General features: G+C 43.7%; 1 protein-coding gene across 1 annotated transcript in view; it reads right to left on the bottom strand.

Moving 5' to 3' along the window:
• TMEM245 (transmembrane protein 245) overlaps positions 1–12258 on the bottom strand; it is a 141303-nt gene extending 129045 nt beyond the window's left edge. The window contains 2 exon segments of the mRNA XM_032775312.2: positions 11583–12098; positions 12101–12258. Coding sequence (XP_032631203.2) covers positions 11583–12098; positions 12101–12247 — 663 coding nt within the window. The 5' untranslated portion in view covers positions 12248–12258.
• Positions 12259–23969: the final 11711 nt, after the last annotated feature.

Genomic DNA, 23969 nt, shown 5'->3' on the forward strand with positions numbered 1-23969 from the left:
CTATATCTTCCATTCTGTGCATCCAATGAAGTGAGCTGTAGCCCACAAAAGCTTATGCTCAAATAAATTTGTTAGTCTCTAAGGTGCCACAAGTACTCCTGTTCTTTTTGCAGATATAGACTAACACAGCTGCTACCCTGAAACCTGTTTAAATACTATGGTTGACTTCAGTAGAGCTAGGATTTCAATCGAAAAATTCCCATTAACTTCGGACAGACCAGGATTTAAAAATTTTCTTTATCAATGTTAATACGTATCAGATTATTAAAACTAAAAAACTACTTGGCTTTTCACTATTTTTGCTTTTTGTATTTTACTCAGATTTGACAACAATTTCTTTGTAATCAGCTTCGCTTTTTCATTCTCATGCATTAATGAATGTTTAAGTCCAAGACCCATTTTTAAATGAGAAAATAATCATAGAAATTTCTGTTAACATTAAGTTTCCTATGTTTAAACAGAACACACCCCACAAACACACGCACACCCTTAAAATTTGGAGATAAACTACCTGACAGTGTAACATCTGTAGGGCCAAACTGATTATCTTTATTAATGTTAAATATTACCTAACACTACAGGCAGCCCCAATGAAGTTCAGTGGAGTGGTTTGTGAAGTAAGGTGCTGCTCACCATGAGTAAAGGCATCAATCTAGCCCTTGACTTTAACCACGTATCAGATGCTGATTAGTACAGTATCTAGTCAATTTTGCTCTTCAGCTTGTAAAACTGATGAGATCTTTAGATTTTTTGTGTTCATTTACAAAAAAATTCCACTTTGTTAATAAGAGCAGAGTGTTTCAAATACAGGTCTAACTTCTCATTAAAATATTTCTTGCCCTTGTTTTGTCAGCAGCAAATTGTTAGCAGGCATAAGTAAGGCTGCAAGTCTGTCACAGAGGTCACAGCTTGCATGACTTCTGCAGCAACTGGTGCTGGCCCAGGGCTGCCTGAGCTGGGCAGCCCCTGGGCCAGCTGCAGCAGTTCAGTGTGTGGGAGGGGGCTCACAGCTAGGAGAAGAGGCTTGGGGCGGGTGCTTACCTGAAGCAGGGCCCCCCCCGCAGCTCCTAGGCAGCGGAGGGGATCTCCGCACTGTGCGTTGCCCACACCTGCAGGCCCTGCCCCCACAGCTCCCAATGGCCAGGAAGTACAGCCAATGGGAGCTGCAGCAGCTGGCACTTGTGGCAGGAGCAGCCCCTGCCCTGGCCCATGCCCCCGTTGCGTAGGAGCTGCCGAGACATAGATCCAAGTAGGGAGCCCCACCAACCCTCCCTCTCCCAGTAAGGGTCCCAGGTTACCTGCTCCAGCACCTGCAGCACCCCCGTACCCGCCCCCTGCCCGCGAGAACCCATGCCACCCACCCAAGTTTTAGTCATGGTGGGTATTTTTAGTAAAAGTCATGGACAGATCATGGCCCGTGAATTTTTGTTTATGGCCCATGATCTGTCCATGACTTTTACTAAAAATACCCACTGTGACTAAAACATAGCCTTAGGCATAGACTTGGATATCAGAGATATTAAAATAAAATATGCTCCACTGTTCAAGTAGTACATACTGCTCGCAAATCATAACACTTCAAGTTTTCAAATAATTTCAAACAAAACAAAAATGATATTTATCTAAATATTTAGCATAGTTCAATCCTCATTTCCAAAAGTTTAACTGTTATAATTGGTTATAATAAATTGTTCATTAAAATGAATGCATTTCATATTTGTGTGCTATCCAATCAGATTGAAATTCCTGTTTTAACAGGTGCCAGCAATCTTCTTTCAGAAACCAAATAAAAACATACCATTCCACAAGGCCATGGAAACCAGCAGTCAGTTGACTCCAGAGGTGTGAGGGATTCAATTCAAGTGAAATTATGGATTAACTGACTCTATGCTAATTTAGGTATTGGTGTTTGCTAATGAGCAGTACATTTGCAACGTTTAAAATATGATGCAGAACATTTTTTTTTAAATTTGAGTGACCCACTTTAGAAGTTGTTAATATTGCTGAAAATTCTGCTGACTAAACAAATTACTTGAAACTTAATATGGACTGGTTCTGGATGATAAGAATCAAATCATAACTTGAAAATAATTTCCTACATTTATAAAATATACACACTATATTATTGAATGGCTTTCCATGGATTTCAGTGAGAATGTTAGTGACTGCTGCACATTAGTTATTGATCATACAGATTACTGGTGTGCATCTCCACTGAACGGTTTGGAAACTATAGTTTGGTGGGAGGGCAATAAGGGACATACTTGGAAGAGGAAGATAATCAATATCTGCTTTTGTGAAAATTCCAGTTCCAACGACGATTACTATTCCAATCCTAACATAGACACAAATTCCACACTATTCACATCCCTCAAGTGGACTTCTGAAACCCACTTTAAACAAATTAGCCTAGATTTTAATGTCTATTAATATCATGGGCCTGATTGACAAAGGTGTGTAGATATAACTGGGTCAATCTATATACGTGTACATTTCAGATCCTGGGGCACACATGCATACACTAATTAACAAGACTGTACCAGGTTGAGGGAAAACAGCTAAAGTATTTCCTTGGGCAAAGAAAGGAGAATAAAGTTCTCATCCCTAACATGCCCTTAAAACAGGTTTTATTAAATGGAATACATGCCAGGGGCCTCACTTCATGAGCACATTTATTGTTCAGACATAATCAAGTATATTTATTGTTCAAAATGAAAAGTTTTCAATTCTGTAAATAAAGAAAAGATAAAAATACAATAATCAAAGCCCCAGTCTACCAGCTAGCAAAGTCTACTACACTCTGTCACCATTGACACCAATTTGCTTATAACTTGAGCTTGCTTTTTTTCCTTTAATAAACTTGAGTACTTACTCAAGGAAATTTTGGCCAAGCAAGTCTCAGTCTGTTAAAGTAGCAGACAACTGATGCTGTGTTGACTGGACAGGAGGGCAAGTCCTAGGAACCGTCAGTTTGTAAAATTTAAACTGCCCCGTCTTCCATAATTATCTCTCTACCATTTTGATGCAACCCCCTCTGACAATTTGCTTCAGACAGATTTTGAGAAGAAATCTGTATCTATAGTTTTAAATACTGGACAAGAAGCATCAGTCACAATTACATACCAGCAGCCAAGTTTCAGTCTCTGGAATTAAAAAGCATCTAAATGACTTTGAAGCCCAAATCCCTTCAATGAGACTTCAGGTTCCCAAGTGCCTACATCTCTTCTGCAAATTGGACTAAAGCCTTTTTAAATATTTTACTCCTGGGCTCCATTTATTACCTTCGTATCTGGAATCAGTCACGTGGTTAAATAAAGGATAAGATCAATAGATTCTCTAAATTGTTTTTGGTTTGGTTCTTTGGCATTTCCTTTGTTAATTATATCAAACCAGTTTTCATTTAGACTGCAGCAGCAGTCCCTCTGAAATCCTATTTCATTTAAAAAAAAAAAAAAAGGTTGGTGTCTTATGTAGAATCTTGTGTGTGAAACCCATGCTATATTTTGATCTACTCATACTCACTATAAATTACTGTGGTAGTTGCATGTAACAGAGACAATTTTCTCAAGTTTTTCCACTCGGTTTCATTCATTGGGAAGATGAATCCTCAAGCCTCTTTTTTGCTATCAACCAACTTGATGGTAACTGCAGATGACTAAACTTCCATCCTCCTTTAGGATGTCATGTGTTACTTCTCTCTCAGTGAGGTTTAAATAGTGAGCTGAATGCTTCTCTGTCAGAATTTTAGGATGATTCCAACAGACAAGTTTTCTTTCTTCCTCCATGTGACACTGCACCCCATATTCTTCATAAAAATATAGCTGTAATATGAATATGGCATAACTAAGATGTTTTATGGGAGATGGGACATGTGAGGTATCACTGGAAAGATTATGATTTGCTGAATGGGATTATCAAATTTGTATGCATGTGTCAATTCTGTATTTGAAGTTAGGAATATTGACATTGTAACAATTACAATTGTGTATGTACCTGGGGAATGTTCACCAGAGAGTAGGCAATCAGTCTGAATGGGTCATTAAGATAAACAATAGAATAGGTCTTTGAAGAAGCTGATCTCTCATCTTCCTAGACTTCCTGTGGACATTACAAATAAGCCTTGTCTCATGGAGGCTTTAACACTGCAAGGTCATATGATGTCACCTAGTATGGAGTACCACCTTGGACACTGCTGGTATTTTTCCACTGGAAACAAAGGATTCCCACCTTACGTAAATCTTATTTAAGGCTGGGAAGTGAGTCAATCAGGGCTCTTCTCCATGGCCTTCCTACCCAAGAAGGAAGACTGCTGAAAGCACTTGAAGAGGAAAAGGAACTAAACTAGGGAAAAGCAAGGGCTGAGTCCAGGCTGAGACAGGGGTCGAGCCTATAAAGGGATAACTGGAACTCTGAGCTTCAGAAACTCTGCAGCCTGCCTAAAACAACATTCAGCATGAGAAATTACTATTGGTAATCTGTTTCTTTAGTATAGTAAGCTTAGTTTGTGTGTTTTGCTCAGTAATCTGCTTTGCTCTCTCTGTTATCCCTTATAAATCACTTAAAATTTACCTTTTGTAGTTAAACTTACTTCTTGTTTATACCAAAACCCAGTTTGTGCAATTCGTAAGTGGGGGCGGGGGCCATGCATATCTCCCTCCACATAGAGGGTGGGGGCTTACACTATCTAGATCTCTATACAGTGCAAGACAATCTTATTTCGGGTTTACACTCCAGAGGGTGTGTGCAAAGAAGAGCTGGGCATTCCCCTAGCTGAGCCATCCCACAGAGAGCTAATCATAGACTCTGAGATTCTGCAGCTGGGTGTGTCCCTGCCTATGTGTGTGCTGGAAAGAGGCTTGAGAGCCTGTCACAGCAGCACGGAATAGTAAGTGAAACCCAGGCTGGTATGACAGCAGGCTCAGTGGGACCCTAGCACATCCAGTGGCACCCCAAAAGGGGGGCCCAACCCATGACACCCCATTTATCTTCATTGTCTGAACAAATGACAAAGACCTCTTTTTCCATACTTCTCTCTGCATTCTTCGACAACACTTTCAGCAACTTGATCACAATGTGCTGTATTTTTCTTGGAAGAAATAGAAAAATCCATTTCCCCCCACCTTCCACTGATAATTGGTGAAACATGAGATGAGTAATTAAAGTGTTTTGCATTTATGTCAGTGCAAATTCTGCTAGCTGCACCATCTAGTAGTGAAACAAAGTTTAAATTTGACAGAGGAAGCGTATTCAGCACAAGGTGCTTAATGATCTCTGCAAATTGCTGACTGAAGGCAATGTCAGCAAAAAGCTGTGACTTCAAATTTTTGCTTTCAGTTGTTTTTATATTTACTCCTGGGGGAATTTTACCACCACTGCGCATATGCAGAATTCATGTCCAGCGCAGAATTATTTCCCCCCCTCCAGAAAATACATTTTGCCTGACAAGCGCTGCAATTCTGCTTGTCACCCACCAAAGGCCACTCTAGCATCAGGACAGTCAGCAGCCAGCTATGTTCATCACAGCACTGTGCCTGCAGAGCTAGATTAAGACAGACAAAGTGGGGCACACAGGGCTGCTTGGGAGGAGAGAGGGGTCAAAGGCTGGAGTTCAGAAGTGCTAGTGGGGGGAAACAGACTGGGTTGCAGGCTCAGGAGCTAGCGGGGTAACAGCACTGAGCCAGAACTGAATGGGAGAAGGGCTGCAAAATGGAAGTACAAAGTAAAACATGATAGAAGTTTAAACCTTGGTCTCAAGATATGGACAGTATGCTGTCCAGACAGCAGACTGAAAAAAAAAGACTTAATATCATGATTAATATTCAGACTTTACAAGAGAAATTTCAATGGAATGAAGAGGATGGAGACCAAACTGAAGGGAAAGGAAATCAAGACATTATAAACAGATACCCCAGCTCAAGGAACTGAGATAAAAGGGAAAAAAGAAGATTGGCTAAAAAGAAATGTTGGCAAGTTAAGAAGTTTACCAACGTAACTTTGCTTTTTCCTGAGTTTTCACAGCACCATATTTACAACCTCAGTGTTCTTATTCTGAGTAACTTAAGTTGATCAAAAATGAAATGGGGCTTGCATGCACCTTGAGATTCCTCACTGAATTAAGTAGGGTCTTTCCCTTGGTTTACTGCAAATGCTTATTTTACATTTAAAACACAGAAGTTAATGTGCATGAAAGCTCAAAAAAGTGCCTAAAGTGTATATAGGTAAAATAATTTCATTCAAACTTGCTGACAGCGTGAAGCATTTTTCATCCAAACTTCAGCTTTAAAATGAAAGATTAGTTTCTGAAGTGCATAGTAATTTCCATGGTTGTATAATGTAATTATACACGAGTACTCTAACTGTAATTTAGCGAAATCACAACCTATTTTCACTAGGACTCTGACCGTAAAATACTGAACTTAGAGACACTGTCCCAAATTTCAGCTTTCTACTTCACATTTCTAAGATGCTTCAGCTGTTTAAAACAAGACTTTAATTACAGCAAAAAGTATTTGAACTCCTTTCATTCAATAACTAACTGTTTTTGTTAAAAAACAATAATTCACCCATGACCAGAGGCCAAACCTAGAAAATTTCAGGGAAAAGCATCTTAAGATTTCTGATCTTCCCACTCCCACTAATACTTGTTAAAACATTTTCGCAAACATGGTTACAAGTGCTACTTAAGTTTATGCCCTGATCAGACTGAGGTTAGGAAGAATATCTATCTATCTATATGAAACAATAAATATTTGGGTAGGTGGGAATGGAGAAAGGCAGGTGGAAGAGAAGAGATCTATGGGTGTCATATTCCTCTGAAGCTTCGTGTTTTAGCCTGTGAAAGATGCAGAATACTGGACTGATGAATCACTGGTTTTTCTTAGTATGGCAAATTCTAGGTTCCTATTACAGAGGCCTATATATTTGTAACAAACTCATGGATTATATTCACTAACAAAAAAGTTCCTTAAAGGCAAGAGAAGAGATCATTACTCTATATTTTTTCTGTATCTACAACATTCCCCACAAAAAGGGGGAGGGGGCGGAAATGAAGGTATTCATACACTCAACTCCCTAAAACAAAATTCAGCTGTATGGGCCTGGTTTGTAATGATGCCTTCTCAGAACTCCATTGACTGTAACGGGCAACACGCACACAGATGCCATCACAGGACAAGGGTCTAGATTTCCCTCAAAATGTGAATGCACAAAAGAAATGGCCTACTTCCTAACTCTCTGAATTGACAGTACAAAATAGTCTCTAATAACTAATACCACTTTATATTTACAGTGCCTTTCATCCTAAAGCACTTTACAGACTGACAGATCATAAGGACGCATGTAACTTCATTCATGTGAGTAAAGTTACATACATGCTTAAGTGTTTGCAGGATTGAGACATCTATATGAATTTATATTTAAAATAGTAAAAAGGGTGCCTATTAACATTCTATGCATCTTTGATATAAATTACAAAAAACAGAGACGGAAGGATCACCTCTCCCAATCAAGTCTGGTAAAAATACCAAACTTGAAAATGAGGGCTCTCTGTAGAGCAAAACCGTTTTGTCTCTTTCACCATTAAAAGATATTACCTCACCCAGTTTGTCTCAGTGGTAAAAATAGACTGGGGTAGAACAGAGCAGCTATTTAAGATTACAGAGCATCTTTGTGCAACAGTTTAGAATTGGAAGAATAACTAAGCAGAAAGTAATAATTGAAATTGGTATATGGCTAAAATACTGGGATATAGCACATGTGCTATTGCAACAAATCAGGGGTGCTGGACAATTTGTACAGTGGGGATACTGAGAGCCATTGAACCAAACTGTAAACGCTGTATATGATGGAAGCCACTTCAAGCCCACACGCCCAGTTCCAGCACCTATGCAACAAATGCTGAGATTCAATCTTATATAAACTGTTAAATATCACACTCCTGAACCTCAAGTCAAACATTTAAAGACATGTAATGTATTAGCTCTGAATGAGACTTTCAAAGTCACGTCCGCTCTAGGTGAGCACAAGAACTTCCATAGCATTCTGTGTAGCAGTAAAGTTTACTTCAGTGTCCCTAAAATTTTCTTTTCCTGCCAGTGTTGAAAAGCATACTCTGCAACATCCTAGAATAAATGCTGTGCACACATATTGGGAAGATCTTTTGGGAAAGGCTTGCAGATTCTCTAACATGAAAACCATCACATAAATTAAAGATTTCTGTCAATAAAGAATATTTTTTCTAGGGCAATATGATTTTTAATAAAAGCACCACGCTGTCCCTTGAGCATCCCACTACTCCTTACCACAATTCCTATCTAGCATCCAGGTAGCTAGAAGTGTGGTTAGCAGTGACTGCACAATATGGTATTCCTGGGATGCTTAAGGTTAGTCTCCATCAACAAACCATCCCAATGTAGATGCCACTTAGCTAGGGCCATACCAAATTCACGGCCATGAAAAATGTGTCACGGATTGTGAAATCTTGTCTTGTGTGCTTTTACCCTATACTATACAGATTTCATGGGGGAGACAAGGATTTCTCAAATTGGGGGTCCTGATGCAAAAGGGAAATGTAGGGAGGTCACACAGTTATTTTAGGGGGTGGCAGTATTGCCATCCTTACTTCTGCTCTACCTTCAGAGCTGGGTGGCCAGAGAGAGGTAGTTGTTGGCTGGGCACCCAGCTCTGAAGGCAGTACCCTGCCAGGAGCAGTCCAGAAGTAAAGGCAAAACACCTAGAACACCTGGAAAAAGTCTTTCCGCGCATCAGGCAGGCAGGACTAACTGTTAAGGCTAAAAAGTGTCAAATAGGCCAAAACAGAGTAACTTACCTTGGACACCAGGTGGGTCAAGGAACAATAAACCCCCTACAGGTCGAGGTGGATGCTATCCAAAAGTGGCCTTTCCAAAGAAACAGGTCCAATCCTTCTTAGGCTTGGCCGGGTATTACAGGCGATTTGTACCACACTACAGCCAAATCGCTGCCCTACTAACAGACCTGACCAAAAAGACCCAGTCGAATGCAGTTAAGTGGACTAATGAGTGTCAGAAGGCCTTAACCCAACTTAAGGCGACACTCATGTCTGACCCTGTGCTAAGGGACCCAGACAAACTATTCCTAGTAACCACAGATGCATCTGAGCATGGTGTGGGAGCAGTTTTAATGCAGGAAGGACCAGATCAAAACTTCCATCCTGTCGTGTTTCTCAGCAAGAAACTGTCTAAGAGGGAAAGCCACTGGTCAATCAGTGAAAAAGAATGCTACACCCATTGTGTTGCCTGAAGTACGCCCTACGTTTTGGGGACGTTTTCTGCTACGCACCGCCATTGCTGCGCTTAAGTGGCTTCTACTGCAAGGTACAAAGCAACCACCTGCTTCGTGGGTTTAGCCTCTCCAAGATTTTTGATTTTGATTTTCACATTCCAGGAGCTGTCTTGACCAACGTGTGGGTGCCTCTCTCCCCTATAGTTTCCCCGTCAAGCTCTCAATCCCCTTCCATCAGTCGGTGTAAAGTGTTGTGTGTCAGTACTTGCCAATTTGTTATGTACCATGTCCGTTGATGGAATTCTGGCATTGTGTTCTGAAGTTCTAGGAGCCCACATACCCCTCTCCTGGTCCACACCCCCGCTTTGTCTACGTCTGGCTGGGGATTCTCTCACGCGCTCGCCGGTTTTAACTGTCTACTCTCTACCCGCTATCAGGCGTTGACGATGTTTAGCTCCTGGCTGCACCTGACAGAGACCAACACGGGGGACAACGATATCTTCAATCTGTGAGGGAAGTCTTGTTGTGCTTTTGTTGGTTCTCGTCGCTCTGGGACGAACGGACAAGACCATCACCGGCTTCCATCTTTCTGAATCGATCAGTATATAATAGTATACTTAGTGTAACCAGGGGCAGCGGATTGCTTATTTGTTGTTTCTCAATTTGTAATGTGTCTCTTTGGCTGGAAGGATTTTCTACCTGTGCTGTAACTTTGACTAAGGATGGAGGGGGGTCCTCACTATATGAATCGATCGGTAAGTCAGCTTTGGCCATGTCGAGATTTCAGACAGTAATTGGATTACCGTTGTAGTACTTTTATTAGATTGATAAGCTCGTCTTTAAGACTGATGATTTTCCTGTTTTAAATCCAAGGGATTGAGTTTGACGTCACAGGTTATTGGTGGGGGGCACGGTAGGGGATGGTTCATCCTCTTTGTTTAAGACCAAGGGGTTTGGGTCTGGGTTCCCCAGGGAAGGTTTTGGGGGAACAGAAAGTGTGCCAGACACTAACTGCTGGCTGGTGGCAGCGTACCAGATTTAAGCTAGTAATTAAGCTTAAAAGTGATCATGCAGGTCCCCACTTGAACTCTAAAGTTCAAAGTGGGAAAAAAAACCTTTACAGTGACAATACCATACCATGCCATCATTACTTCTGCGCTGCTGCTGACTCTGCCTTGAGAGCTGGGCTACAAGCCAGCAGCCGCCACTCTCCAGCTGTCCAGCTCTGAAGGCAGCACCGCCGTCAGCAGCAACACAGAGGGAAGGGTAGCAGTACTACAACCCTCCTACAATAACCTTGTGACACCTTCCCCCAACTCCTTTTTGTGTTAGCAACCCTACAATTACAACACCGTGAAATTTCAGATTTAAATAGCTGAAATCATGACATTTACAACATTTAAAGTCCTATGACTATGATGAAATTGACCAAAATGGACTGTGAATTTAGTAGGACCCTCGCTATAGCTTATACTACCAATTCAGTGGGTAGAATAAACCAGCAAAAGCACATTTATGTTGTTATAAATGTATCTAGATTAGAATTTTTGCCAGTACAAAGATATTGCAAACACAAAACTACACCACTAGAGTATATTGATCAGAAAAAGTTTCTAGCGCAGATACAGGTGAAGTGAAAGCGATGCTAGCCTTCCCCATGTCTTTCCAAGCAATACCAACAGTGATTTCATACTGAGGCTGGTTCTGGTCCTCTTTCAATTATTAGAGGTTGAGCTTTAAGGCTGGGAATCCACAAGTGTTTAGACTCCTAAATCCCCGATAAAAATCAATGGTATATATTTAGGCACCAGACTCCTACTGGACATTCTACCAAGGGACTTCCATACCTAACTCCCACTGATTTCACTGTTGTGAATCCCAGCCTTCTCATCAAGTCTGCTGAAAAGTGGTACACCAGCAGTTCTCAAACTTTTGTATTGGTGACCCCCACCCCACATAACAAGCCTCTGAGTGCAACCTTCCCCCCCCTTATAAATCAAAAACACTTTTTTTGTATATTTAACACCATTATAAATGCTGGAGGCAAAGCAGGGTTTGGAGTAGAGGAGTCCCCAACCCCCAGTTTGAGAGCCCCTGTGTTACAGGGCACCAGGCTAAGCCTCTCCCTGCACAGGGATGCTAAGGAGGAGACTGGCACCAAGCCCTCTAAAACCGATCCATGGGGGCGAGGGGGCGGGGCAGCGGAGAGCGGTTGAGCCACCTGAGTGATGCTCGGGGCAGACCGCGCCTCTCCGCACACATCTATGCGATCCCCACGGTGACAGAGGCGAGGCCGAGCCCAGCCCAGCCCCCAGACTCACCCACAGGCTGCTGAAGAAGTCGAGCCCCCGGCAGATCAGGAGTCCGGTCTGGGCCAGGAGCACCTGGACTCCCAGGGAGCTGCCGAGGCAATAGAGCCCGTAGAGCAGGGGGCCGCCAGCGCCCAGCAGCAGCAGGAGGCGCCGCCTGCGCAGCACCTGCTCGCCCAGCGCCTCGGCGCCGTAGTTGGCGAAGCAGATGGGCAGCAGCAGGGCGGCCAGCAGCACCGGGGTGCGGGAGCGGTGCAGGCGGCCGAGCCAGCGGCGGCCCAGCGCGGTGAGCGAGCTCTTGAAGGGGTGCAGGAAGGTGCCGCAGAGCACGGCCCAGAGCAGCGGCCGCAGGAAGGCCTCCAGGATGAAGTAGACCAGCACAGCGGCGCCGCAGCACAGCCCGGCGAAGAGCAGCGCCCCGGTGTTGTAGAAGGCCTGCTTGATGGGCTTCTCCAGCCGCGGCAGCGACGACACCGCCGCCGGCGGCAGCAGCAGCAGCCGCGGCGCCGCGCCCCCGCCGCCCGGTGGGAACCGCAGCGATGCGCCTCCGGAGACTGGCTGCTGCCGCTGCCCGCACCGGGAGCCGAGCAGGAGCCCGGCCGCCTTCGTCCCTGCAGCGGGGAGCCAGGAGGAGACGGGACGCGGGGACTCGCCACGGAGTCTCCGCCGTCAGCCATCGCTCCGGCTTCACGCCGTTAACCGCAGCTGTCGCCAGGGAAGAGCGGCACAGACACGCTACATGAGCCGCCAGGCATGCTGGGAAATGTAGTCTGTCTTGCCTTGCCTCCCAACGGAATACTAGATCGAAGAGGATTCTGGGAAACGTAGTCTCTCTTCCTCCATCTTCCCCAGGCGATTGTGAGGCTGAGAGAGTAGGTTCGTCAGACGAGGGAGCGCAGAGGATGCCGGGTAATGCACTCGCTCGGGGCGGGGCGGGGCGAGGGAGCCTGACGGTAGTGCTTTCTTAATAGCGGTGATTGGTGAAGCAGGGGATGGCGGGAGATGTAGTTTCTGGTGCATTTACTGCCCAGCGCATCGGTTCTCTCACACGGATCTAAAAGGTAAGCAACTCGGCATAGCCCGCAGGGGTGAAATTTTTGTTCCTTTATTATTAAATGCGGCTGGAAAAGTGAAGTGAGGCGTTAAGATTCTTTTATTTCTGTATACACATATAAAAGGCACAGGTCCTGTTTATTCAGGAAGACTCAACTACAATTTTCAGGTCCTGAATCATCTGTAATTACATTGGTTGAAGCAGAAACAGTTCAGTGTATCCACAGTAACTGATGTGATTTAAGTTTTGTTCCACATCTACCCTAGTAGCACAGTTCTAACATATATGGGTTGCATTCCCACAATTCCTGGGTACGTTTCCAGAAGCTGTCCCTTTTTGGGAATTTCATGTAGCCACTCAAACACTGGGAGACTGTAAGGAGGACTAGCCTGCATTTCTTCTTGTCTGCATCCACTCTGGCACTACACTAGTTTGGAGTGAACAAATTAAGTATTCGCTGTGTATTTAGCCTGATAAAAAGCAGTTTGTTCTACTTGGTTATTATAGCATTTGCAAACAATTTGGAGTGTTAATTGTGTGAGGACAAAAAGTATTCTACAAAGGGTCTAGATACTGTAACTGGTTTAATATCCTTGGTGTAGCCCAGCCCTCCATGTCTATACACAAAACCACTTGTAATGTTTCACAAGTGTTCCAAGTACAGTATCTTTGCAAGAACACTAGCGCTGAGTGAGTCTTATAAGGCTGCTGTCCACACCACTTCTATTCAAACCATTTGATTCCTATGTGGTGCACCTGCACTAATTCAGTTTGTCCCAGCAAAATCCCACAGTGCTTCAGCCCCATCAGGTGCCAAAGCCATAAGTACTACAGCCATAAAAGTTACATGTGTTGAATACTGGTTAAAGAAGATGGGTGAGGTAATATCTTTTATTAGACCAATCTCTGTTGGTGAGACAGGGTTAATCCCTCTTTTAGCTGTAAAGGGTTAAAAAGTTCACCTAGCCTAGCTAACAGCTGACCAGAGGAACCAATGGGGGAACAAGATGTTTCAAAAGGAAAGAGGGAAGTTTTTCCTTTGTTTAGAGTTTCAGTTTCAGCTGGAGTAAAAAAGATCAAGGAACCAGCCTCTTATCAGAGTAGTAAGTTTTAGAAAGGAATAAGTAGGTTTATGTTTATTTCTTTGTAACCTGTCTTATGCAATTAGAGGTAGAATCAAATTGGGTATTTGGGTATTTTTTTGTGTAACTAAATTTGTGCCCAGGGGAACATCCTCTGTGTTTTGAATCTGTTGTCTGTGAGAGTAGCTGGTATGCTAATCTCTCCCAGAGGGTTTTCTTTTACCTTTCTCTTCTTTAATTAAAAGGCTTTTTCTTAATACCTGATTGCTTTTTCCTTGTTTTTAGATCCAAGGGGATTGGATCTGGACTCACCAGGGACTGGTGGGAGAAAGGAGGGAGGATGGTCAATTTGTCCTTGTTTTAAGATCCAAGGGATTGGATATGGACTCACCAGGGAATTGGTGAAGGAGTCTCTCAAGGCTACCCAGGGAGGGGAAGTTTTCTGGGGGAAAGGGAGCGATCCAGACACTGAAAATTCTAAAAAGTAGTGCTTGGGGGATGGTGGCAGCGATACCAGATCTAAGCTGGTAATTAAGCTTAGAAGTGTCCATGCAGGTCCCCACATCTGTATCCTAAAGTTCAGCGTGGGGAAGGAACCTTGACAAGACCAATCTCTGTTGGTGAGAAAGACAAGCTTTCAAGCACAGAGATCTGAAGAAGAGCTCTGTGTAAGCTCAAAACCTTGTCTCTTTCACCAGCAGAAGTTGGTCCAATAAAAGATTATCTCACCCACGCTGTCTCTCTAATATCCTGTGACCAACACGGCTACAACAATGTTGAGTAGTGATAGCACTTTCAAAGCTCCATAGGTAAGACTGTTGAAATTTGTATTTAAAACAGAGATATTCTTTGATTTGAATGAAGTATATGTCTTCCCCAAAATTACAGCATGTGTGAGTAAAGCTTAAATGTGAGAATTTACATTTAAATTAGTTAATAACAGGACTGACCTCACTGCAAGGTCTGAGTATGTGGAGCTAACGGTGTGATCCCCTAGGTGTGATCCTAGGTCGCATAGAGATATCATGCTAGCTCACTAGTGTAGCCAGGTTAGCACAGGCAGCCGCAAGCAGCAGCACAGGCTAGCCATGCCAAGTATAAACAAACTTTAATCCTGTGGGTATATAGTCTACACAGCTAACCCATGCTGCCATTTGCCACTGCCCATGCTATTGCAGCTATGCTACTATTTTTAGCAGACTAGATCAATGAAAGCTAGTGCAAGTACATCTACGCAAGCTGGGAATCACACTCCTAGCTCACAAGCAGAAGTGTAGCCTATGAGTGCTGTGATATACCCATGCCCTCCAGATGTCTGCTAGGTGCTCTGTGTAACAGATACAATTACCCAAGTCCTGCATAAAGATAATAGAGTATAGTTGCGGTCCCCTCTACACCATCATCCAGCTGCGTACATGCATTTGCCCCAAACCTCCTTGCATGCTACAGCTGGGCCTCTGCCAGTAACAGTTTGTTTCCCTGCTCATCTCTCAGACCCAGCTATCAGACTCTCTGCTACTAAGCCTTCCTGCCACAACCACAACCAACTTTCAGGCAGTTGTTTCCTGCCTGCTATTAATGTGCATATAACCTGCACTTACAGTGTGACTATCCATCTTCCTCCACTATCTGGTCCGCAGACACTAGAACCTCAGTTTTACAAATATCTTTCTAATGAAGGACCGGTCCTAGGAACCATTTTTCTTAATGGAAAAAAAAATCACATAATGAAAGTGATATTTATAAAGAACAAATCAACATCCCTTTACATTCCAGTGAATTCAATGCCTTGGAGATCACTTTGCAGTGGTTTAAAGGACACACAGAAAGTGTCGCAATGCACCATACCATAATTTATACATCCTACCCTACTGTAATTTTGAAAAGTTCAATTTTATGAACTATTCAATCCCCAATTAATAAAATAGGGGTTCTACTGTACATACACCTCTACCTCACTATAACACGGTCATGGGGAGCCAAAAATCCCTACAGCGTTATAGCTGAAACCCCATTATATCGGGGTAGGGTCGGCAGGGCTCCGGCGGTGATTTAAAGAGCTCTAGGTTCCAGCCATTGCGGGGAGCCCCATTCCCTTTAAATCACCGGTGGAACCCTGCTGCCGCAGCCCCCGGGTAGAGTGAATGAATGTTAGAGGTCAGGTTACAGTTTCTGTCTGTGGTTGGATTGCAGAACCAATTAATTTGGATTCTAACTTGAAACTCCCTGGGCTTGTTTTCAGAGATGCCAAGTACCCACACAACTCTCATAGACATCAGTGGTGATCAGCACTTCTGAAAGGCCAAGAAGTATCAAGGTGTCCAAGGATTGTGCAAAGCATCATTCAAACGGTTCCTCTGGAAACCTGCCTGCACCCACCAGGAGCCCTTAAAGACCCTGTTTTTTGTTTGTTTGGGGGGGCGGGTTGGGAGGGATGAAGGAGCATACTTTTTACTTCCGACTCATTTCATCCATCATGAGAGCTGCAGCAGCCTGGGGAGAGGCAGTGGTAGCAGCTCTGGAGCGGGTGGGAGAAAACTAGGTGCAGGGGCTGGGAGAAACTGCAGGATAAATGGACTCTCCCCCACCAGCCACCTAGCACCTTGTAGGGACAGGCTTCCAGTCAGGCCAGCAGGGAGGGATGGGGAGCAATGGACTCAGGAGGGCAGAGGCAGCAGCTGTGGTACAAGTCCCAGGGATACAGAGACACTGCCCCATAACCACTGTTACTCCACTCTGAGTTCCAGAGAGATCCTCCAATCCATTTGATTCCACATCCCACTGAATCTCACTACGCTCCCATCCCTAGAAAGACCTCCCCTGTTTTGGTGTGGGTATCAATTACATTTACACAGCATTAAATGGGGCCCTGAACGCACTGTTCAGGGCACTAAGCGAGGTCCTGAATCCACCATTGAGAGCACTAAATGGCATCCTGAATTCCATTTCAGTCACTAAACTTTGTCCTGAATGCACTGTCTGGGGCACTGAATGGAGAAGGCTAGAGCCCCATGATGGATGAAATGAGCAAGAAGTAAAAAAAAGTATGCTCCCTCTTGCCCATGCAATTGGAACAGCAGCCCACTGACCAAGGGTGCTAGAACCTTTATAAAAGTGGGGAGACCAAGACCCAAGTGGCAAAGAAATCCCCCCACTGCCTCTGGGCCCCACTGACTCCCACCTATTGCCCCGAGCTCCCTTCCGTGGCCTCACATCACAGGCCCATCCCACTCCTTGCCTCTTGACCACAGTGCCCACCTGACCATGGCATCCACCTGTAAGGCTGGCCCTGTGGTCACCTTATTTCCAAACTCCACTGCCTTCATGGATTGGCATGAGGATACACATGCTAAAATTAAAACTCCCAGGCTCAGAGTAGAGTAAGATCTAAACAGCAGGCTATTACCATTAAGATTTACACTCGTCCTCTAGTGGCAAGCTTCATGCTCTCAGTATATGGCACCCAACAGGGACATAATGACAGGATTCACATTAGAAAAACAAGATGGGTGATGTAATATTTTTTATTGGAACAGCTTCTGTTGGTGAGAGAGACAAGCATTCAGACTTACAGACCTGAAGAAGAGATCTCCGTAAGCTCAGAAGCTTCTCTCTCTCACCAACAGAAGTTAAGAAGAACTCTTGTGTGGCTCGAAAGTCTCTCTCACCAACAGAAGTTAGTCCAATAAAAGATATTACCTCACCCGTCTTCTCTCTCTAATATCCTGGGACCAACAGGGCTACAACACCACTGCATACAAAAGCGGAGGGTTCACATTGACAGCCCAGAGTGACCATCACACCATGGCACTATTTTCAGGATTCATATTCCTAGCATAATGTCATCATTACACAAGAGAACTAGCACTGCCAGCACAATGAAATAGATATAGCCGCATGTGCATGCCAAAAATTCACAGTGCAAGCACACTGGGATCCACACAGTAGGATAGCAGTGTCAGAATGCACACTCTTACTATAGAGGGGATGCACTCAATCCTTAGTGTCAGGGTTCAGCTAAACACCAGGACACTTGCAAACAGCTGTATTAACAGTGGGATCTGCACTATTGGCCCACTAGGGGTAGCACATCAGGGCATTAATTCACAATCCCAGTGCAATGGGATCTAGGCACCAGGCCTTAATTCCAGAATTTGTACTCCCAGAATAGTAAGATAGAATGATAGAAGTTAAAAGAGAAAAGCCTTCTGTGATCATCCCAGCTAAGTTTATCTCCCTGCCAATGCAGGGCTGATCCTTACAGCATGTTTTGTCCAGTCTCCTTTTAAAAATCCCAAGACTTGAGGTTTCTTCTAGCCCTTCTCTTGGAAGACTATTCCACAGCCTAAGGCAGAGATCGCACTGCCAGGAAGGTTTCCCCTGATAGTTTTGAGTTGCTCCCTGCTTCAATCCTTTCACACACACACACAGCTCCCTTCATCTCCCATCCCATTCCCTCATCCTCTTCTTTTCCCTCCACCACACCCTATCCCTTCCCTCTTCTCCACTGCCTCTTCCCCTCCACTCCTGCAAGAGGCAGCAACCTGGATGCCAGGTGAGGGACTGAGCAAGGCAGAAACCTGTGGAGGTGGGAGAAGAGGCACAGAACAGAAGCCCCCTGCACAGGCAGAGCAGCTCACATCAATAGGGGGGTGGGTTAGTGGCAGTGACTCTGCATGCACCCCACACACACCATGCCTTGCCTCTGTTGCCCCCTACTGCCCCTCAAACTGTGCCCGTGGACTCCCCTTCCCTTCTCCCAATACTGCAGCAGATTGCCCCACCCACCTCCAGCCAAGCTCCCTCTGCCGGGAACTGGACTTACCTGTTGCCTGCAGAACCAGGCTGGGAACTGCAGCCACACATGGAGCCTGCCCACAAGATACAGGTAGAAAATGGGGCGACCCCATGTGAGCAGGGGCTGGCACTGCTGATGGCATGACACCTCTGTGGAGCAGAGCAAGCCCAGCCCTCCCTGGCCTCGCCCACCCCATGGTGCTTTCTTTTGTTAAAAAGTGAGAGAGCATAGCCCTCTCACTTCCCACACCTCTGCCCCCCACTAAGCACAGGATATACCTCTGAGCTCTAATATGATTTTTTACCTGATTTCTCTCAGAGTATCAGAGATATTAGCTCTTTCACTCACTACCACAGTTATTCCAAAGCTAGCAATTAATTCTGAAGAGCCTGTTGGGTGAATTTTTACAGTCAACCGTGATTTCTGCCATGAATAACTAAATGAGTGGTGCTCAAAAGTGCAAGCTACAGATGGCTCTTGAAAACGATCAGAAAATTGTGAGTGGCCTACAAAGTTTCTTGAAACGTGCAAAGTTTGACCATATTCCTGGTGAACAATCTGCAGATGGTTCTGTTACTCGTACGTCTCAGCCTTCCTTAGCTAGCAGGGAGGTTGATTTGGGTTTATTGGGCTTATTGGGTCCTGGAGTCTGATTCCAGGTAAGAAAGTTTCCTGTTGATTGCTGGTACAATTGTTATGGATGCGGACACTGAAAGCAGTTTGATTATTGAAAGCCTGGGGCAGAATTTTGACTTTGACCTTGACCAGAGAGATTCAGTTACTTGGCCACAAGTGACAGATTCTGTTCACTGGTTTTTGGTAGAAAAATGGTCCCATTGTTAATTTAGAACAAGACTTTTTGCCTTGCAAATATAAAGGAAGGCAAGCATTAAAATTGTGGGTCTTTGTCTTTGTCAATGGGGAGTTATGCCAGCAATCCTGGTTGACGTACACTATGACTCTTGCCCCTTTGTTCTGTTTCACTTGTTTGCTTTTCCAACCAAATTCCTCATCTTCCTTTATGAACTGTAAAACTGGGTTCACTAACTTTTTCCACTTCAGCGTATGAGTATGCCAACACAAATATTCAAAGGAATGCCTGGAGGCGATTGCTCACTGGATGTAACGTGCAGAATGATTGGAACAGGGTCACACAATTGTCAAAGATATGGAAACCTGGTATCAGGTACAGACGTGCTCTCTCTTGGATATTTTGCTGTACTTAGGTGAGAGGTGTTTACCTTTGAGAGGTTCAGATGAGAAATTAGACAGTCCTTGTAATGGTAATTTTTTGGGTCTACTTGAATTGCCTGCAAAGTACGATAGTGTGTTGTGTGATCATGTGGAAGCTAGTAAGATTGGCACTGCAAAGGTGACATATTTATCAAATCAAATTCAAAATGAATTTTTCCGTAGCATTGCAAGAAGAGTATGGCAGACTGTTTTCAACATGGTTAGGAAAGCTAAATACTTTTCTGTTATGTTTGATTGCACTCCAGATCTCTTCTGATGGAACAAATGTCTCAGATGTAAGGTATATTCAGGTTTTGAACTATGGAGTGAAGGTTATTGAGAGCTTTGTATATTTCATTGATATCCACACCACAACAGGGGAAGGTATTCTGGAGGTTATTTTAGGGAAGCTGAAAAAAGATAAAACAACAACGAATCCTTGTGGCATCTTAGAGACTAACAAATTTATTTGGGCATAGGCTTTCATGGGATATAAACCACTTCATCCCAGGAAAGCTTATGCCCAAATAAATTTGCTAGTGTCTAAGGCAGGGATCTCACACTCAAATCACCATGAGGGCCACATGAGGACTAGTACGTTGGCTCGAGGCCCACATCACTGAAACTTTTTCATACGATACAAAAGTATAGTTAAAAATGAAAAAAATGAAGAGTAATATAGTATGCTGTTAAAAGTCAATGTATTAACTTTTTAAAAACTGTAATGCGAAGAGGGATTTTAAATAAATATAAACACTTGTAATTATTCCTTATGAGGTCAGTAACACTGATCATGTTCTACACTAACAGTCTATCAACATAGCTGTAATGGCAGGAACTTTTTAAAGTAATTATTCATACAAAATACATTGCCACTTTTAACAAACATTCTTCCCAACTACTCACAGCAAAGAATCATACATGCTGAACTTCATACCTCAGACTGCTTGTCTAGTCCATAAGGCACCGCCCCTTTCCCGCCTCCTTCCCCAAAGTCCCTGCCTCAACTCCGGCCCCTCCCTCACCCTATTCCAACCCTTTCCCCAAATCCCCGCCCTGACCCCACCATCTTTTCTGCCTTCTCCCCTGAGGAGGCCACATCCTCACTCCTCCCTCTTGGAAAGTCCTAAGTGCTGCCAAACACCTGTTTGTTGGCGGAAAGCGCTGGGAGGTAGTTGGAGGAGCTGGGACATGGCATGCTAGGGGGGGGAAGGGGGAGGTTGAGGGGATGAGGGGAGCTTGGCTGCCGGTAGTGGCCACAGGAAATAACTCCCCAAGTGTTTGAGACCTCTGTTCTAAGGTGCCACAAGGGCTTCTCATTGTTTTTACTGATACAGACTAAAAAGGATAGACAGTTTGCAAGGGACAACGCTAAGATAATGAAACTAACACAGCTGCAGCATACAGAGGTGTTCAAAATTGAATTCAGCAGGTCAATCAATACACATCTTTTGTCCCATGTGCAGCTCACTCACTGAATCTTGTTGGAGAAACTGCTGCAACAATTGCTCCCCAAGTTGATCTATTTTTTTTTTCATTGTTCAAAGATTTTATGCCCTGTTTTCTGCTTCTACTAGTTGTTGGAATGCACTGAAAGAGCAAATTGGCATTACATTAAAATGCCAAAGCACAACAAGATGGTCAGCAAGGGTAGAGGAAATCCATCCACTATGAAATCAGGTTGAGGGTTGTCAAGTTCCTTCCCCACTCTGAACTTTAGGATACAGATGTGGGGACCTGCATGGACACTTCTAAGCTTAATTACCAGCTTAGATCTGGTATCGCTGCCACCACCCCCAATCACTTGTTGTGGTGTGAATGCTTATCAGTGAATATACAAAGGCTCTAATAACCTCGCAATCCATGAGTTCGAAACCTGAATAACCTTACATCTATTGACATTTGTTCCATCAGAAGAGATCTGGAGTGCAATCAAACATAACAGAAAGTATTTTTAGCTTTCCTAACATTGTTGAAAGACATGTCTGTCCCACTCCCCCCTTTTCCTTGCTAAGTGCTACGGAAGAAATTCATTTTGGGAAATTTGGCATTATTGATATTATAAGTCATGTACCTTTGTAGTGCCGAATTAATCTTAAACTAGCTTCCACTGATACGGTTTTAACAACATCACTATCGTACTTGAATCGGCAAGTTGCAATTAGTACCTTCAAAAAATTACTCATTTAGCAAGGACTGTTCTTAATTTCTCATCTGACCTCTCAAAGGCGTAAATCACTTCTCTACCTCTAATCCAGGGCACCAAATATCATTCAGATCGAACGTATTGGGACGATCAGACCTTTACGCTTGATGTGATGTAAGGTTCTTCATGGATGATTTGACAAGATATGGGTGAACACGTGCCAATATCTATTCTTGTCCTACGTTGACCATGTGGACAGTGAGCAATCGCTCCAGGCATTCCTTTGAATATTTGGTGTTGGCTACTCATCCCGCTGAGTGGAAAAGTTAGTGCACCCAGTTTTACAGTTCATAAAGAAGAGGAGGAATTTGGTTGAAGCCAACAGAGTGAAACAGAACAAAGGGGCAAGAGTCATAGTGTATCTGTCAAGCCAGGATTGCTGGATAACTCCCCCATTGAAATATGACAAAGACCCCACAACTTTAATGCTTGCCTTCCTTTTATATTTCAAGGCTAAATAAAGTCTGTTCTAAATCTTTAACAATGGGATCTAGGTTTTTCTACCAAAATACCGTGAACATATAATCTGTCACTTGTGTGTAATCCAATAACTGTAATTTGCTCATTCTGGCGGTCCAAGTCAATAGTCAATAATTGTTTTCTGCCGCCGCCAGGTCTCTTTCACACTAATCAACTGCTTTCCCCCTTTCGTGTCCGCATCCATTAACAATTGTACAGCATCAAACAAGGAAACTTTACCTGGAATCAGACCAAGGACCCACTAAGCCCAATATAACCCAATTCAAATCCTCCTGCTAGCTAAGGAAGGCTAGACGTACGAGTAACAGACCATCTGCATATTGTTCCCAAGGATATGTCAAACTTTGCCAGCGTTTCAAGAAACGTGTAGTCCACTCACAATTTTTTCTGTATCGTTTCAAGAGCCATCTGTAGCTTGCACTTTTGAAGCACCACTCATTTAGATTATTTCAATGGCCGAAATTCACGGTTGACTGTAAAATTACTCACCAACAGGCTTTCAGAATTAATTTGCTACTTTGGAATAACTGTGGTAGTGAGTGGAAAGAGCTAATACTCGATACTCTGAAGAAATAGGTAAAAAATCAGATTTAGAGCTAGAGAGGTATATGCCTGTGCTTTAGTGTGGGCAGAGTGTGGAAGTGAGAGGGCTTGTCACCTGGACGGAGAACGCAATCAGGAGACAGGATACTTTTCAAAATCCGAACGGAGGAAGTTTCTGTGTGTGCGTTAGTTTGTTGTTGTTGCACTCTGGGGGCTCAGAGGGCCAGACATGCACACCAGGTTTCTCTCCAATCTCCCTGGATACATTGGCTTTATATGTTCAAAATAGGAGTATAATAGATAAAGTGAAGTTACGGCTACTGTTTGCTTTTTCTTTATTTGCAAAGTGCAATTTGGCGGAAGGAGTTCAAATTTGTATTTTGCTGAAGATTTTAATTTGTATTTGAATACTTAGGCTGGGGGGTATTCCGCAGTTGCCTATAGCTAAAAACCCTGTACCTATTCCATTTTAAATTTACAAGATTAATTTTTACTGTTTTTCTCTCTTAATTAAAATTTCTGTTTAAGAACCTGATTTGTTTGTTTTTTTTATTCTGGTGACTCCCAGGGACTGGGTCTGGATTCACAGGGAATCGGTGGGGAAAGGCACGGAGGGGGGAGAGAGAGACTAATTTCTTCTTGTGCCAGGATTCTTCTGTCTCAGGGAGAGTCTGGGAGGGTAAAGAGAAGGAGGGAGGAAGGAATTTTCTCTCTGTTTAAGCCATTCAAGGAGTTTGAATACACCCTGATTGCTTCAGGGCTAACCCAGGGAGGGGAGCCTGGGAGAGGCAACAATGGGGGAAAAGGTTTCTTTCCTTGTGTTGATGATCCACGACGGGTCTGGGTCTGGGTCCCCGGGCAAGGTTTGGGGACCAAGCGTTTGTACCAGCACTGGATCCTGATGTGGCACGCTAAAAGCAACCAAAATAGGTAAAAATTTTTTTTTTAAAATTTTTAATATTAGTAATTTTTTATAAAATTTATTTTGTATTTTTTTTTATTT

Source organism: Chelonoidis abingdonii, chromosome 2 (assembly GCF_003597395.2).
Source record: "Chelonoidis abingdonii isolate Lonesome George chromosome 2, CheloAbing_2.0, whole genome shotgun sequence".
In the NCBI taxonomy this organism is placed as follows: Eukaryota; Metazoa; Chordata; order Testudines; family Testudinidae; genus Chelonoidis; species Chelonoidis abingdonii.